The 16,590-nt window shown below is 43.5% G+C and overlaps 3 protein-coding genes across 10 annotated transcripts in view; 1 reads left to right on the top strand and 2 right to left on the bottom strand.

The window, feature by feature from the left end:
• CLCN6 (Cl-/H+ antiporter 6) overlaps positions 1-8,524 on the top strand; it is a 72,256-nt gene extending 63,732 nt beyond the window's left edge. The window contains exons 24-27 of one of the 7 annotated variants that reach the window (XR_015704313.1): positions 3,257-3,466; positions 3,636-3,812; positions 6,480-6,586; positions 8,386-8,519. The gene's annotated coding sequence lies outside the window, so the exon portion shown is untranslated. Of the gene's footprint in view, positions 1-372; positions 486-3,253; positions 3,467-3,631; positions 3,813-6,479; positions 6,587-6,839; positions 6,976-8,385 lie in introns of those variants that run through there. The other 6 variants (XR_015704315.1, XR_015704311.1, XR_015704312.1 and 3 more) reach the window with 6 other exon arrangements.
• LOC104009005 (chymotrypsin-like elastase family member 2A) lies at positions 2,734-8,392 on the bottom strand. The gene is made up of 8 exons (XM_009460959.2): positions 7,804-8,392; positions 7,145-7,233; positions 6,471-6,568; positions 5,368-5,496; positions 4,509-4,645; positions 3,562-3,707; positions 3,275-3,427; positions 2,734-2,910 (listed from the first exon to the last, which is right to left on the bottom strand). The coding sequence occupies exons 1-8, from the start codon at positions 7,844-7,846 to the stop codon at positions 2,893-2,895; spliced, it is 813 nt and encodes a 270-aa protein (XP_009459234.1). The 5' UTR covers positions 7,847-8,392; the 3' UTR covers positions 2,734-2,892.
• Positions 8,525-10,712: 2,188 nt separating the features above from the next.
• Positions 10,713-15,969, bottom strand: KIAA2013 (KIAA2013 ortholog). Of its 2 annotated transcripts, none has more exons than XM_087755428.1 (3): positions 14,836-15,969; positions 13,209-14,062; positions 10,713-11,741 (listed from the first exon to the last, which is right to left on the bottom strand). In XM_087755428.1, the coding sequence occupies exons 1-3, from the start codon at positions 15,812-15,814 to the stop codon at positions 11,703-11,705; spliced, it is 1,872 nt and encodes a 623-aa protein (XP_087611554.1). In that variant the 5' UTR covers positions 15,815-15,969; the 3' UTR covers positions 10,713-11,702. The 2 variants fall into 2 exon arrangements, with proteins under 2 accessions (XP_087611554.1, XP_009459308.2); XM_009461033.2 differs by having other exon boundaries at positions 10,713-11,716; positions 14,836-15,968.
• Between the last annotated feature and the right edge of the window lie 621 nt (positions 15,970-16,590).

Raw genomic sequence — 16,590 nt, 5'->3', positions numbered from 1 at the left:
TTACGTACACCCTCTGATGAGAAGATAGCATAGTTCAGAATGGCAAAAAATTGATGCAGTGTTGTTTGAAAGCTTGTAGGTGCTGGCATTAAATGAGCTTTAAGCATGACTTCTCTTATTTGAAGGACGAGTTTAAAAGCTACTATGTCTGCCCAGTCAGGATTGTATCTCATAGCTTTGAGGCCTTCATGGGGATTACTAAAATGCTCCAGCAGTTCAGAGATCACTCTGGATAGCACCTGGCTGGCTTCAGTAGCCCCTGTGCTATTTAATTTTTCTCTCATGTCAATGATGTAAAATCTACAAATGGAGATTTTCTCCTTCTCGCATTGGCAATTCTCACAATGCAATTCTGCTTCACTTGCCTTGCAGAGGGAGTTTAAATTCCCCAGTAGATGAGCATGAAATGATCTCTTCCTCTTGTCTGCTGCTGGGAGCAGCCAGCTGTGCCTTTCTTCCTGCAGGAGACGGATGAAGCGAACAGCCCAAAGGTTTTCACAGGAGGCAAGTTCCTGAAGGGCTTTCCCTGTGTTTCTCCATATTTCCAAGCTGTTGCTCAAATCAAAAGAAATGGCTCCAAGGAGGCTGCAGAGGGAGACCATGCACGCTGTCAAAATCCTTCGAATTGTTTTTCTACCACCAGCATTGGAGGGGGGAGAACATCTAAAAAAAAGAAAAAAAAAAAAAAAAAGTGGGGGTGTCTGGGGTGTTTCTTGCAGCTCCTGAAAACATAACTGGAGCTAGTAGGGATATTTAACAATTCACATGTGTTCTGAAACAAAGTACAGGGATCGTGCATTAGCTGAATGTTATTGAAAGATATATTTTATTATATTTTGTTCCACCTGACCTTTTATTTTAAAAGAAAAGGTGTAGTAAAGAGACTGTTTCCATGACACACTCAGAGCTGCAAAAACATATTGATGAAATCATGTAGTTTTTCTGGGAGTATTAATACTGATAAAATCATTTGCTATAGGTTTTATTCTCTGTGGTACTTCTATCCAAATCTTAAAGAAGCCCATAAAAAAATGGGTTACTTATTGCAGTGATTGGAACTGGTTAATTTTTTTAACCAAACTTTTAGAATTTGTTATTAATAGGAATTTCCAGATGATTAATAATTTGTGTTGATATGTTCAAATGAGTTCAGATGTTTCCACAATATTGTCTAATTATTTCAAAAGGAAAGTTAATCAAATTTCAGTTTTACTTCAGTTTTTACAGAAGCATATACATATCCAATTTTTACTATTTGAGCTTCATGATTACCTTTTCTGTCCTTCTCTTTCATGCTCTGCATAATTGACATCCATGCTCCATACGGCAAAGTAACCTCTAATGATGTTCATTTTCAGAACTATTAATCAATACAATTTACAATTTTACATTAATGATACTCATGAAAACAACTCAGGATGTTATGCTGAAGCTGGCGACTCCTGAATAACTGGGCAACCCTTATTTCCACTGATAAAGAACAAACCAGGGGACTGGGTTGCTGATCCGTCCCTTCAGCTCAGTCCCCTTTTTTTTTTTTTTTTTTTTTCCTTTTCCTCGACATAGTAGAGCTGATTGAAAAAATTCCTCCCCAGGTCCCGTGCTTTTTCAGATAGGTGAAATTACATTTTTAATAAGATAAATAAAAACCCAATAAAGCCTGCCTGTTCCTACTGGGCTCTTCGCAGCAGAATGGTGGTCAATGATTGTAAAGTAGAAGAAAAGTAACAAAGGTACAGTCCCCAAAGATGATAAACACCCATCTTTATTTAATACAATTTATGTTTAATAAGATTTATTTATTTATTTATTTTCAATCCAAAGGTAACAACTGCAAAATGTCTGACTGAAAGGAACCGCAAACCTAGAAATATTTGTCTCTGAACCCAAGTGCATTTCTGTTCTCACAACACACTTCCAATCTTTTCCTTACTCTGTCTACTGCTTACCTTTGAGTCGCTTGTCCTCTGTTTTTAATCAACCATTTTACTTTTGAATCTGACAAAATATGTGCCAGGAGGGAGAAGAAAAACACAACGAAAATCCACCTTGATTTTTATACTGCCTACCTTTTGTTACAATGAAAGATATATAAATAGGGGCTTTAATGTAGGACCAGGGTAAAAGGTGGTGATTCTGCTTGTGCTTTGCAAAAAATCCCCATTCGTATCTGTGTGTCAGCCAATGGTGACAGTTCAAAGGTCTCTACCTGGCATCTGGATGACTTAAGAGCAAGCAACAGGGACGTGAAGGAGATAGGTCTGCAGCGATGCTGCCGGCACGCACTGCAGGATTTCGTCCTTCCCCGTGCTAAGTCCCAAGATCAGAGGGTGTTAAAAACCTCTCTGTAAAAGCCTTTTGCAGCGCTCCCACACTCACCTGCATGGATGTGCTTGCACCCGTGCTGCCTTCCTGCTGGGCATTGCGACTGCTTGCTCTGGTGAGTCCTGCTCACAGGCTCAGGGGTCCGGGTAGCTGCCTGCCTGCTGCCTTCAGCCCTGCCAGTGCCTCACTTTCTCACCCCCTGCCCCCGGAGTTGTTCCTGTGGCTCTCTAACTCTTCCTACTGCCCAGCCTCTTCACAGCAGACTCGCATCTTCCCCCACCCAAGTGAGGGTGGCAAGCTCCAGCCCAAGGCAGGGGAAAGGCTGTAAAAGGTCTCCAGCGTTATCACTAAATACAGGCTCTGGTCCTGACAACAAACAGGAAGAAGTGACAAGGACACGTTTTTCTTTCATCTTGCGAAAAATAGTGTTTATTGCAGTATGGTTGGGTATAATACTTGTGTTGTTAAAAGCATAATTTCCCAGCTCTTTGTGGTCAAAGGTGTCGTGACTATGACTTTATTCAAACTGTTTTCCTTCCTGGCATCTATCATCCAGTTCTCTTTGGATTAGTTGGTTGCCATAACCTACAAAAATGTAAAACAAGTGAAAAATCAGATCATGAGACCCAGGAATTTGTGAATAGTATATGTTGCATCCAAGATGCAGGATTTAAATAACTGAAATAAGATTTTTGCTTCTCAGTCACTTTTTAGATTAGTTTATATTAAATTAAAAAATAATTGATGTTCCAGACTTGAGCAGCATGCACTGCCTTCTAGGATGCAATTGCAACAATCAGTGTTACTGATGAATACAAATTTCAGTAATCACTTCTGAAGCCATACCAGTAAAATCTTTATGACTATAAATATATAAATAAATTATATATAAATACCTCAGAAATAGCTAAGTGTCTGTATTCTCTAGCAGCAGTACCTAGAACCTTACCTGCTGGATCCAGCTATTGTAAGCAGAGACCCGAGTGAAGACAGAAGGCTTGTGATAAAAGTTGCAGCCGAGAGAAGAGCCAAAGCTGACAACACCATGCACTTCCCACCTGCCATCAGGACCTTGGCAGTTCAGTGGGCCACCAGAGTCACCCTGGAAGGAAGGGGGAACACAGTTAATGGCAGTCATAGTGTGAGTAGTTCCTCCTTGGTTTTTTAAGTGTTCCTTCCCATCAGGCCTGTTTGTGTCTGAAACCAAGTTCTAAGAGCAATGTTCTCTGGACTCACGTTACAACTGGAGGTGATTCCATCCCCACCAGCACAAATCATGGTGCGTTTCACTGTGCTTCCCCACCAGCTAGGCTTGGAACAAGTTGCATAATCCACCACCAGCAAAAGGCCTTGCTGCAGGTCATCTGGAAGAGCTCCGTTTGCTGGGAGGGAATAGAAACAAAGGAGTCATGGTACCAGCTGGCACTGGAGAAAGAACAAAACTGCATTGTTAAGTTTCTCCCAGGATCTGGGTATTATCTCTCCAGGTAAGAAATTCTATAGGGGCTGTATTAAAAGAGAAGCTGTATAATCCATTCCTTAGCTCCATTCTTTTGTATGTATGTGTGTATATATATATAAAAAAATTTATATGTATATTTATTATATATGTATATTTATTATATATGTGTATATATATAAATTTATATATATAAAAATTTAAAAAAAATATATAAAGGCCTTAACTTGCTAATAATTTGCGTTCCATTTAAAAATGTCTCATTGTTAGAGAAAAAAAGGGCTGCCCTGTGTTCAGGAGTATGCAATTTAGTTATCATTCTAGGAATTGCCCCTTGGGCCGAGCTGATGCTTCTGCTGAAATCTCTGAGATTTTCTTCACTTTACATCTATTCCCTTATGTGTCTTTTCAGTTATTCAGTGGGGTATGTTACGATTAGCAAATTCACCAGTCTGCATGCTGTTAAGATTTGTGTTACAATAGCTTCTAAAAGCTTAGTACAGGGCCCTCTAGTGCATTAGTAGCCTCATTACAAGCGAAATGAACTTTTAAAGGCAGGGAAAAATCATATTGTGTGAGTGAAGTGGGGCCTGATAAACTACTTCACTGCGTTGAGGTTAAGGGGATCTTGAGCACCATCACAGCCTTTTTCCAATCAATCTCAAAGGAAAAGGCAGTACTGAAAGATTGTGTTCCACAATTTTGCAAATGTCCAAGTACTTACTCTGCAGTCTTCCCCATCCTGTCACATAGCAGGCAGCGTTGGATGATAGGATGCTTTGTGCAGGGGGAAGGCAGGCCAGCTTAATGTGGTCACTTAAGGTGACGTGTTCTGTGAGTTTGATCAAAGCAATGTCGTACCTGTGGTCATATGCACACATTTGAGAGTGGGGAAGAGAAAGGGAAGGGGTGAAGAGATTTGCAAATAGATTAGGACACAGTAGCATGAGTACTTAGCAGTTATACAGCACTTGGCCTATTCAAAAGAGATGCAAGGGAGCAAGGAGGCCAGTACATAAGCAGTAAAGATTCCTCCACCCTCAAAGCAATGGGGAAATCCATGAACTAGAAGACTGTTCCTGCAAAACTGTCCACTTGCCTGCTGGCTGCTTTCTGGAAATTGCCTTTTATAGGTTCTTTTCATCAAAACCAAGCATGTGTTAGAACTAACTCCAAGGACCTAGAAACTGAGAGGATTTCTTTGCTAATTGCCCTTAGCCTGCAGCAGGACATAGGCAATATTAATACCATTGATAATTTATTCCTTTCCACTGTATGAAAGAAATCATTGCATAGAACAGCTTCCCACCCAAGTGTGAACACGCAAAATGGTATCTGAAAACACAATTAATCAATAAGCAATTGATATTGAAAATTCTTTATCTTCTTTTGAGGGGGGAAAGGTACAAACTGGAGACTCAACTCTCCTCTATGAGCAAACATTTAGAAGTACCACTGTAAGCTGTAACAGGAGGCTTTAAACATTTCTGCATTTAGCTGCCACAATTCGGGGTAGGTGGGATTCAGGCAGTTTGATTTTTGCCTGCATCTAATAACTGAAAAAATACTTGACACCAACTTACCCATTTGCAACATTCTGTGGATTCCAGTTCTCATTGACAATGATTTTTTCTGGAGGAAGTGCAATTGATCCTTCTTCCACAGCTGCTAGGTTGTATTTTCCAAGATATACTCGATATTTCCTAGAAGAACTGGGCAAGAAAAGGACTAACGCTCAGTTATGAAGCTCCTGGCTTGCTGCTTAGGCATCTGCATCTTTGCCACCCGAGATATTCAATAAGAATATCCTTAAGACTGTAATCTCACATCACATGCATGATTTGTCTGGAGCTGAACCAATGTCTGACTGATTTGCTAAGGGCAAAGCATTTTGTGCTAGGCTTAGTAATCATTTCATCTCCAAGCCATCCTGTCAACTCCTGCTTATGGCTTCATTAACAAACTCAAGATGCCTCCAATCTTTGCAGGATTCAGCTCATATTCTTCAATGAAGTAAACAATTTGGGCTGATTTTTTGACAGTGATGAACAGCTGTATGATACATATAATATGTAGGATTTATAATAATAACATGCAGCCAATCCTTCTTATTTCGTATTACGACATTTTCCACCACTTAGTGTTACAATAACCAAGAACTATAGGTACATATTCAAGGACATATGCTACCAAACCAAAATAGGGTTGTCTTTTTGGAAACAGTTTTGATGATGAAGGGGCATAGCTGTACCTGATCATTTCTTTGTTATACTGCCCCATAATATGAAGAGCTTACTGAAAACAACTGGTATATTTAAAGCACTTGTGATTATTTAATTGATTAGTTAATCTGTGGATCTCACTGCCACATGTATTATAGAAACAGGCAACACAGCTGAATTTTAATAGCAACTTGAAAACATAATGATGTTTGTAGTTATTTACATAAAATGAAGAATATAGAATTCAGGTAATTGTATGAGGGGTTTTTTCCCCTCTACTTTTATTTTTAAGAAAATGAAAAGGTGGCATTCTTCTTCTGACCTATTAGTTATAACCAAAAGATATGATGTGAAACTCAGAGCTCTTAATTGGGAAAGGGAGAACTGGCATTAATATGGTTTTGCTTCGTCTATCTCTGGTCATGCACTGCTTCCTGGGTACAGACTTTAACTCCATTATTTACCTGATGCAGTGTGCAGCTGTCATCACCCAGTTGGTTGCAATGAGGGTTCCTCCGCAGGTGTGATGCCATTTGCCATTGGAACTGTATTGAAGGGAGGCCTGGGATCAACATATCAAGTAAGGCTCAGAATTTTGCTTACTGATTTTTCATTGTTGCATTTTCTTCCTGCACCCAGAACACAACTTGCTGCTGGAAGACGGCAGGAGGCTTGTAAGAAAGTTGTTTCCAACTCCTGGCCATAGAAAAGGTTTCCCTCCTTCCCTATCATCCAAAAGCTTGATTTTTTAATGTTGTTTCTTCCAAACCGTTTGCTAAGCCTGGCTCAAATAGAGCATTTCATTTGCTTCAGAAAGGTATTTTTAACTCCAGGTACAACTATGCTCCAGTAGGCATTGTATGCTCCACCGAATTTCACAGTTGTCTTGCTTAAATATGGGATGGTGCCCAAGATTACTGAAAGAACATGAAAGCCTGCATAACCAGCAAGAGGTGGCACATTCAGAGCTTTCTTAAAAAGGTTGGAAACTTTGGGATTGATCAGAACGTAATATTCAAAACCTAAGACATGACAGGCGAGATGCATCAAATGAAATATAAGACCTGTTTCTGTTCAGCCATGTTGTGTGAGGGTAGCACAACCCTAATTGTTCCAGGGAAAGCACAAAATGACTGACCTGCCAGGGCCAGCTGAAAGGTCTTGCGTTTTCCCCTCCAACAACTCTAGACACAGCAGGTGGGTAGGCAGGAACCCCGCAGCCAAAGGCTAGAAGACATGCAAAACAGGATATGTGTTTTAAAGGTAGGAGGTTTAAAAAAATGCCTATAAGAGAGGGGTTTTTAAAAATATAGACTGTGTTTGCACAGAACATTTCAAGGTACAAATATAGGCTGTGATTTAATGTGATAGAAGTGAGGATACAGCCATCAGTCAAAACTGACCAATGTTATATAAAGCCTGTTTGAACGGTTCATTTTTCTGAACAGATGATCAAATCAAGTTGGCTTAACCAAATTCTCATGTGTCAGCTGAGATGCAGCTCTTAGCCAATGCAACAATTTGATGTGGATTTACTGTATTTCAGTGCGTTCAAGCTAAGTAAAATAACTTTGCCTTTGCTAAAGGCTGAGAATAGTAATGCTAATTGAGCTCTTGTAATAAGAACAGAATAGCACAACACCTAGTTACTGTTCTGAGAGAACTTTTTCATTAACTGCCTATGCTGTATCTCTTTCTGCTTTGTTGCAGAATGTCTAATTTCCCTAGAAAAGGAAAGTTGCTGTTGGATTTTAATTCATTTTTCCTTTAAAAATTGTGCTGAAATTGGGTACGTACCTGCAGCTGCCCAAGTCAACACAGCAAAGAGGACTCCAAGCATGATGCCGGTTAGCTGTATGCTATGGGCTCTGCTTTGCAAGCCGTTTTATATGTTATCATTTCTCTCTGGGACACATGACTCAAAATCTGATACCAATGGAAAAATTGTGTAATTGTGGGATAATTTTTTTATATACACAAGTGCCTAAAAAAACCAGTTTAGATGGACCTTGGATCCAGGCTATATAAACAATTTGGTTAAAAAAAATTCTGATTGAGTTAACATGTTATCTGTAGCAGCTGATTGCTTTCCCATTGCCTTGAACGTTCATCACAAAGGTGTTTTCAGAAGGAAAACACTGAATGAATTATTCTAACAGTTGATGGTATTTCAGCAGTAACAGTGTCTGATACATTCAGACAGTGACAGATTCGGACATGTCAGCGGGGTTGGATTAGACAATCTCTGGAGGCCCTCTGCCAGCCTTAATTATTGTTTGATTCTATGATTGCTTGAAATTGTATTTTGTTCTGGTTTGTTTTGTGACTGATGGCCACTACCACTTTGTACTGACTGAAGACCTGTATCTTCTTTTCTAGATTGAGTTGCATATGTTTTTTTCATGCCATACTTCTTCAATAAAGCAAACTGTAATCACTTTGAAGTGGAAGATGTTTCCAGCAATACAAAGAACCAGCTGTCCATGATGATGGAGAAACACCGGTGTAGCGCGGTGTGCCAGACTTCATTTCTTTCCTATTTACCTTCAATTGTTAGATCAGTAGCACATCCCTGGAAGAGAATAGGGTTCCTTAGCATTGCAAATGAGCATTTTTACACCGGAAATCAGCATGCTGACCTGTGGTATAACGCAGTGTGAACTTAACGAAAAAGGGTAAACCATTTTCACCAATAGGACAAACCAGGCAAGAGCAGGCATTTAGAGCACTAAAGAGCTGCTGCCACAAAAGAAAGCGTCCTAACTCATTACTGGACATTTGAGATCAATGACTTGATATCAACACTTACCCTTGTGTCTATTTCTTCCTTTTTTTCTTCTACTACAGGAATTTTCCATCCTCTATCACATTTCCATCTGCCTACCCTTCACCTGAAAAACTGTTACTGGTTATTTAAAAAACAAACATCTCTATCCCATAAGCCAGGTCACACATGGGGAGCAGAATTATTAGAATGGAAACAAATATCATAATGCCAGTTTTGTAACCAGAGTTGCATTGTACATACAGACCAAATTAGAGGTTTCAGAAAAGCTGAAGTAAATCTATTGTTTGATGTCAGTATTAACAAGCAGCAAAATCCCTGATTTTTGTAGCTTCCATTTAGCAGCAGGTACTGATTTGGATGAAAGATGCCTGGAGCACGCATGTGGAAGGCAGAAATATATAATGCTGTGCTGTTTTGTCTGCTTCTCAAGAATGTATTATCCTACCCAAACAATAGCACTTGAGAAAGCTGCATTCTGAATTTCAAATGGCATCAACCAAACTCTGTTCTGGCATCTTGTATTTATTATCTGACAAAAGCATAAATCAGGATTAACTGAGTGCAGAATGGAGATTCTAAAAATTTTTTTCATTAATTAGTTGGCTCTCTTCTTAATGTCTGAATTTACAAGCTTAAAAATGTACTGTGCTTTTCAGTTTAACTTCCATGCCGCTATCGTTTTCATTGAATACCACCTAAAATTTAAGTATAAATTTTCCATGTTCAGTTACGGTTTCAACTTTCCTGTTTTATGGGTGTGCTTGCAAACATGGAATTTGGTTTACTTTTTTTTAAGCATTTCTGCAATCATTTCACAAATAACCTTCTGCTATCTTGCACACTGTAAATAGAGAAACCCTATTCTTTTTCCCTTTCTTCTTTGTAAAGGAATTCTGAAGCAGTTATTTTATTATATGGGGGGAAGGCTCATAAGAATCATAAGAAATATTTTTAATGTAAAACACTCTCGAGGCTTTTTTTGGTTGGTTGGGTTTTTTTGTTCCACTCCTGCTTTATGTAACAATTGCTTATCCATCTTTTCCAGGTCTAGCCTAAATAGGCTGAAGTATCTTTCTTGGAATCAGTGGGCATCGTGCTGTTGGCAGTTCTGCAAGTGAACATCAAAAGGCTCAGCCTCCAGCTGATACCATGGTGGCTTGGAAACAGCTCCCTAGAAGCTCTTATCATCTTCATGCCAGATGTTTCACAGACACTAAGCATGGAACTTCAGCAAGAAAGAGCAGAAACTTCTGGTATGTTCTGTTTAAAGTGTAATAGCTAATATCTCTTTCAATATACAATGTACTTAGTGTACAATTTATAATGTACTCCATTGCTTCACTATTTTTAGTCTATTCCCTTGTAGGGTAGTAACTATGCTAGACAGATTAGCAGGTGAAATGGCCTGCAGATAAGTAACAGACACTGAAATCTACTTTTCTGAGGGAGGTTTTCCATCTGAAACTAGACAGTAACCTATTTAAAAATTCCAAGTTAAGTCCTGCCCTAGCTTTTCGTTGGCAGCACCAAATGTGCCAAATTCATTACTTGCTGGATGGCCATTAAATCTGCTACTTGATTGTTCCCTGGGTTCGTTTGTGTGTGTTCTTAAAACTAAACCTTGGCCTGCATGCCTCAAGATAGAACAAGGTTACACAGAGCCAGGGAAATGCAGATTAGCACCACCCTGTACATTTCAGTATTTTCTTATCCCTTCCAAATTGTCTGTTCCCAGCTTAGACCCATTTATGTATTATTTTCCACACTGTATTTCCTTTTAATCTAAGCACTTTTGTAGTCAATACTGGCCACAGGTGTAACATAAGACTCTGCTTGTTTTAACCGGGTGAGGAGCAAAGGGAGGAGAGAACACAACCCCCCCCAAAAAAAGAGGAAAAAAACAACCACACTTTCATGATCAGATTAGACTGAAAGATATTTATTTAGAAACAACAGCTTTGGTATTTTAAAACCAAACAACCTTTAAATCACTAGAAAGTGGGATATCTTCCCCCATAGCCAAAACAAATCAATGCACAAAGTCTCAATATAGTTAGAATAGGAAACCTGCAGATCAGCATTTCCAAGTGTAAATCCAGAAAACAATTTCATTAAATTCATTAAATTTCATTAAATCATAAAGGCTGAAAAACCTGTTACCAGCACTTAGATATCTACAGTTCAATTGACTGACTTGTTACTGAAGTGGAGGCAAAATTATTAACATTCTCCCCTTCCCCCCAAAGCAATAAATTAAAAAATGTATACCAGAAAGGAGGTTACACTAAAGTTTTCTAGTTAAGTTAACTCTCTGATGGGAATCATCATTCTTTATTTTCCTGTAAGATTAAAAAACAAATGAAAATATCAAAGGACTTGGTATATCTTCAAGTATTTTCACCAACTGGATAACTCTTAGGGAACTGAACAGCTTACAAGGAAAAAAGAAACATCTGTTACAGAAGCTTCTGGGATAAACTCTTGAATAACCACACCTTCCAAGTCTCAGATTCCTCTCTTAACAAGGCACAAAAGGATTGTTGCTTTCAAAAGGTCCTTGTTCTCAGCTGCAAAATTGTCAGATGTCTTGTGCAAATGGAGGCTGAAAGCAGGACTAAGTTCACTTGGACACTGGGATGTTCCCATTCAATTAATGAAACGGTGTTATTTCAACACCATTAATCTTGCTTACTGCTACAGAGATTTTAAGCTTCAGCTGGCTTCCACATCATCCCTGTTTCTGGAATCAAGTTCTGCATCATCTTCATTTTAAGCAGGTCCATTTAAGACAAGGCAACAGACTTGTTTGCTGTATACTGCAAGGCTTTTTGCAGTGTCAAGAAGGAAGAGGTGTTACGTCAGCCCTGGTGTGTAGCTGTGAAGCTTCTCAGCATTTCAGAGAACAGTGTCAGGGACAGTTACCTGTAGTAATGGTTAACAAGTCATTCTGTAAAAGGCAGAAGGCAAGTCTTGTAGATGACAAAGGCAACCAGATAGACAGCAGTGAAAAAAGGACATAATTTTATAATTTCAAGGACACGTTTCAGGATGCGTGTCAGGGTGCAGCTGTATACACAGTAATTGAAATTACTTCCTGACCGCTTCCTCCTTCTGCACTAAGGTTTTGATCATGATCATAGGCTTATAACTGCAGTTGTCTTTGACATACATATCTATTCTACCTCTTCCTAGGTTAGTTTGTCTAGCCACAAGCACCTTCCACACTCATTCTTTCAACAGAAGACAGGTATTCAGACCTGCTTGGGATCAGGCCTGATCTCCAGTGCTCAACATTACAAAGCCAGTGAGCTGGGAGAGAAATTGCCAACTGACTTTAAACATCCCTTACGTACTGACTGTCAAGTTTAGTCCAGTACCTTCTGTCCAGCCTTAGCTATCCAAAATTGAATTTGCTTTTATAATTTGGAAAAACAGGGTGATCTAAAGCTAGAACTTGTCCTCTGACAGCTCTATTTAACTATGTCCTTTTTTATTTCCTTTTTTTTTTTAAACACAAGCTACATTTAACTCTAAGGAGGGCTGCCTCTGAACCACATGGCTAGCTCACACCAAATCCAGTCTCATCTTTCATTTCCACTCTGTATCAACAAGCAACCAGAAAGTGCCAGTACTAAGAAAAGAAATCACTGTCTATTGTCGATTCTGTGCTAAGTTTTTACTAAGGCAACTCAAACCAAGAATTTCAAATCCTTTACACCAAAGTGAGATGCAGTAGAGCTTGAAGTCAGAACCTCCAACGCACAGTAAAATGCACTCAGTACTTTTCTTAACACAGCTATGTATTTTGTCTGAAGGAGGGAAACACTAGCTTAGCACTTTCCCAAAATGATGGTGGTAAACGTGGTTTGATGGAGGACTGCACGGTGCCCATAAATCTATGAACACTTACCAGTAGTCCCAAGAAGTCAGCACCTTGACCTAAGAATGCTAGCTTGCATTTGTGTGGTTTTGTATGACACATCACACATTCAAACCAGGCAGACAAGGTGCACGTCTCCCACACAGTAGTAAAGCATAGCAGCGCACTCACAAGCGCTCTAGTACTGCGTAACAAGTGTCATCTTGTGACACAGCTGCAACTGGTGGCTTAAAAACAAGCAATGTCCTACACCAATGTGTGGAAAAAGGACAGAAAAGCTGTGTCTGCCTTGATCTGCAGCCTTGCAAATGTTTAAGACAGACAGATGATGGATTTATCTTTTCTAATGTTTGTGAGCCCTACTGCTCCAATCCCTGCCCTACTCCTACTTCTTGCAAGAAGAGGTCACAGATCACTTGTTGCAAGAGAGACTGGAAATCCTCACAGTCCAAGACAGAACCTCCCTAGGCACAGCTGACAGAAAATCAGGTTGACAACACTCAGTGGACAGCAGCCAAATCAGCAGCCTTATACCTTACTCCTGAAGAGCGGCTTGGCTCCTGGCCCGCAATATTCGTTGTAGATGAGTTTGAACAGAAACAAGTGAAACAATGTGATTAAGGAGGCCACGCTGAACCAGAACAGGAAGGGTAAGCCTGGGTATTGCTTGGCCATGTGTTCCTCATGAGCCAGAATAGCTTTTAGATGGAGAGTGTGTCTCAGGTCCTGCAAGTGGATCAAATCTGTCGAGATATAAAGCAGTGGCGTGATGGGTTGAGTCACCATGACGGGGAACGTATGACCTCGTGCCTCCGAGGTCAGCTCCACAGGCTCATTCATACAGCCTGCCTCACACGCGTATAGTCTAACTGGCTTGTCTTGGAATTTCACAGACACATGCAAGAAGGGCTTTCCTTCAGCATCCAGCAGAACAGCTAGATTAATCAAGTCCTTATTGTAATGGATCCCACGTAAGGAATAGCTGTTATGAAGTACGTCAGGGTCAGCCTGAAACTGAAGATGGTTTTCTGTGAACTGCAGACCCCCAAAACTAAGCACCATTCCCTGCATAAGTCCATGGACTCCAGCTGCCACAAGACCTTTGCATCCCCGTTTCTGGAGAGTTAGCTTCCACAGGTCTGAGAGTTGCAAGATCTGGGCAACACTGGTCAGCTTTGCTGGCCACAGGTTCTCTGCGTGCATGGTCGCGTGGCCACTGAAGCAGTGGTCAGCATAGTTCAAGCTGGCTTCCATTTTTTCTCTGTCCTCACCACTAATGAGTGGATCTAGCAGAGGAGCTGGCATGCTTGACAGCACATAGTAGAGGGTCATGTTAACAGTCTCACTGGATGGGGTATGCAAATCTGTGATCTTTCTCATTTCAATCCCTGTAATAAAAGAAAACAACCAAGAGTCAGAGGATCCCACGTGAATATGACGTTAACTAGGAGACAAAGAAGATCAAACATGCATGTCGTTTAATACACAGGTGTTCTTTATAACATCTACGAAACCTTTGCCTATGAAACACTGAAGTGAAATGTTTCCTTGTATTTTCTTAGATGCTCTCTCTGCTATCTGGAGTTTGAATGCCAAGCTCCCACTAAAGGCAAAGCTAGTTTGATACACAGATGCCTTATGGAGCTGTCATCATGACTCCGCAAGAATGGTCTGCCAAAGGAACATCTATTTTTTTACTGGCTATAAAATAGCAAGTTCTGCATTACTTAGGCAGCTGCTCTTCTATGCTAAAGCCATTAAAATCTTAAGAAAAAGCATCCTTGTAGGACAGCCCTTAACTTCCATGAAGAAATCTGTCCTTTATACTGTCACTGGAGGTCAACTCTATTTCCAATTCAGAGCTGACAGGCTGGGCGAATCAGTAAAGTTCCTGAAAACACAAAAGCCAGCACAGCCAGAGTTATGATTAGAAACATTCTTTTATCATTTCCTTTATGCAGTAAGGAATACTCCACTTTTGTAAAGTATGCTGGGTTCCAAACCAGGAACACTGTTTCATTATCTCACAACATGCCTTCTGGCCCCCAAGAGAAACCCATCAGGAAGAGCGGAGCCTGTGGAGACCTTACAGCAACCAGGTCACTGAGCTTTCAGCTGCCCCATCAAGCAACCCCTGGAAGCTGAGCATCACTTTCCTTACCTGAAATGAACAGGTCTGACCAGGTCTGCTGGTGCTCCTGGAAAAGATCTTCTACCCCCATCTGCATCACTTCCAGCATCTCTTTCTTGGCCGACTCCCTCAGCTTGCTGAAGGTCTCCTCCAGCCTGGAGACCTCGATAGGCTCCGAGGTGTACACCACGGAGAGCACGGTTTCGTCAAAGTGGGATTTGGGTGCAACCTGCACCCGGCTCACGAGCTTCTTGGCCGCCACCACCATAAGCACCACCTTGGGGCTCCCGGGCAGCAGCAGGCGACCGGAGGAGAGCAGGAACTGCCGCTCCTCCACCTTTTCCAGGCTGGTGGCGAAGCGGCCGCCCAGCGAGGGTGCGGAAGCCGGGGCCGAGGCCTCGAAGGCGGCCACCCGCTCGGTGGGGTTGGCGATGCGGATGCGCTGCAGGTAGAGGTGCGGCCGGCTCCGGTGGGCCACCACCTCCTCCCGCACCGTCACGCAGTCCCCGGCGCCCGCCCCGGGCCCCGTCTGGACGCACCGCACCCGCCGCACGCCGCCCTCCCGCAGCGCCGCCAGCGCCGCCCGCGCCTCGCCGCGCCCGCCCAGCGCCCTCAGCCGCACCAGCGCCGGGTACTCGGTGGCCAGCGCCGGGCCGCCGCCCGATCCCGCCGCCGACACCCAGAGGCGGCCGGCGGCCACGTCCAGCAGCAGGAAGCCGTTGCCCGCCAGCGCCAGCCCCGGCCCCGGCCCGCCGCCTCCCGCCGCCTCCTCCGGCAGCGGCAGCGCATCGCCGCGCTCGGCCTGCGCTCGCCAGGCGCCCGTGGCCGCCTGCAGGCAGAGGGCGGCGGCGCCGCGGGGCTCGGCCCCCCGCCCGGCGCCCCGCCGCGCCCGCACCGCCCCCAGGTACCAGTAGGCGACGAGCAGGAGCGCCAGCAGCAGCAGCAGCCGCCGCGCCCAGCTGCTGGAGAGCAGCCCCGGCAGCCCCTTCAGCCGCTGCTGCAGCCACATGGGCGGCGGCGGGGCGGCGCGGGAGGCCGGTCCCGTCCCGTCCCGTCCCGTCCCGTCCCGTCCCGTCCCGCGGCCCCGGCGCGTCCCGCGGCCGCTCCCCGGCCCCGATCCACGCCGCGGCGCAGCGACCCTCACGCCGCCATCGCCCGGAAGCGCCGCGCCGTGCGGCGGCCCCGCCGCGCTTTGCGGCGCTTCGCGACAGCCCCGCCGACCCGCCCCCTGAGGAGGCGCTTGGCGGGGAGCCCCGGCCCGCCCCGCCGCCGCCGCCGAGCCGGGCCTTCCCCCCGCCCCCGGGCTCCGGGCCCCCCCGGCTCCGGGCCCCCCCCGGCTCCGGGCCGCCGCTGCCCCTGCCCCGCTGCCGGCAGAGGGAGCCGCGGGTGTCGGCCGGCAGCTCCGGCCTTATTGCAGCAGCCGGCTGAGGTTTTGTCTCTCCCGCGCGGGTGACTGCACCGGTGGAATAACTCTGGGGCGGGCCTGGAGGAGTTTTCCGTAATTCCAGTGGCGACTTACTCCTGTTATCACAGCAGTGTGGAAAGCAAGTTACATTCCATCAAACTGTACTCTGCTGTATAGTAAATAGAGGAACAAACTTTATGATGGGACTTCGGTGTGCACGTCGAGCCACGGGAAGCTTTGTACTCGAGTGCAGCTCTCAAAACACAGTAGCAAGCGGTACAGAAACACTGTGAGTTAAAATGAAGCGTGAAATTCCTGACCAGATAGGGCCAGTGAACCAGCTTAGTGAAGGGGAGCAGACCAGACGTCATTTATTTCTT

Source organism: Nipponia nippon, unplaced genomic scaffold (genome assembly GCF_047370975.1).
Source record: "Nipponia nippon isolate SJK-2023a ecotype South Korea unplaced genomic scaffold, ASM4737097v1 scaffold_19, whole genome shotgun sequence".
In the NCBI taxonomy this organism is placed as follows: domain Eukaryota; kingdom Metazoa; phylum Chordata; class Aves; order Pelecaniformes; family Threskiornithidae; genus Nipponia; species Nipponia nippon.
Note: the sequence above shows the minus strand (reverse complement) of the source record. Positions and strands in the feature narration are given on the sequence as shown.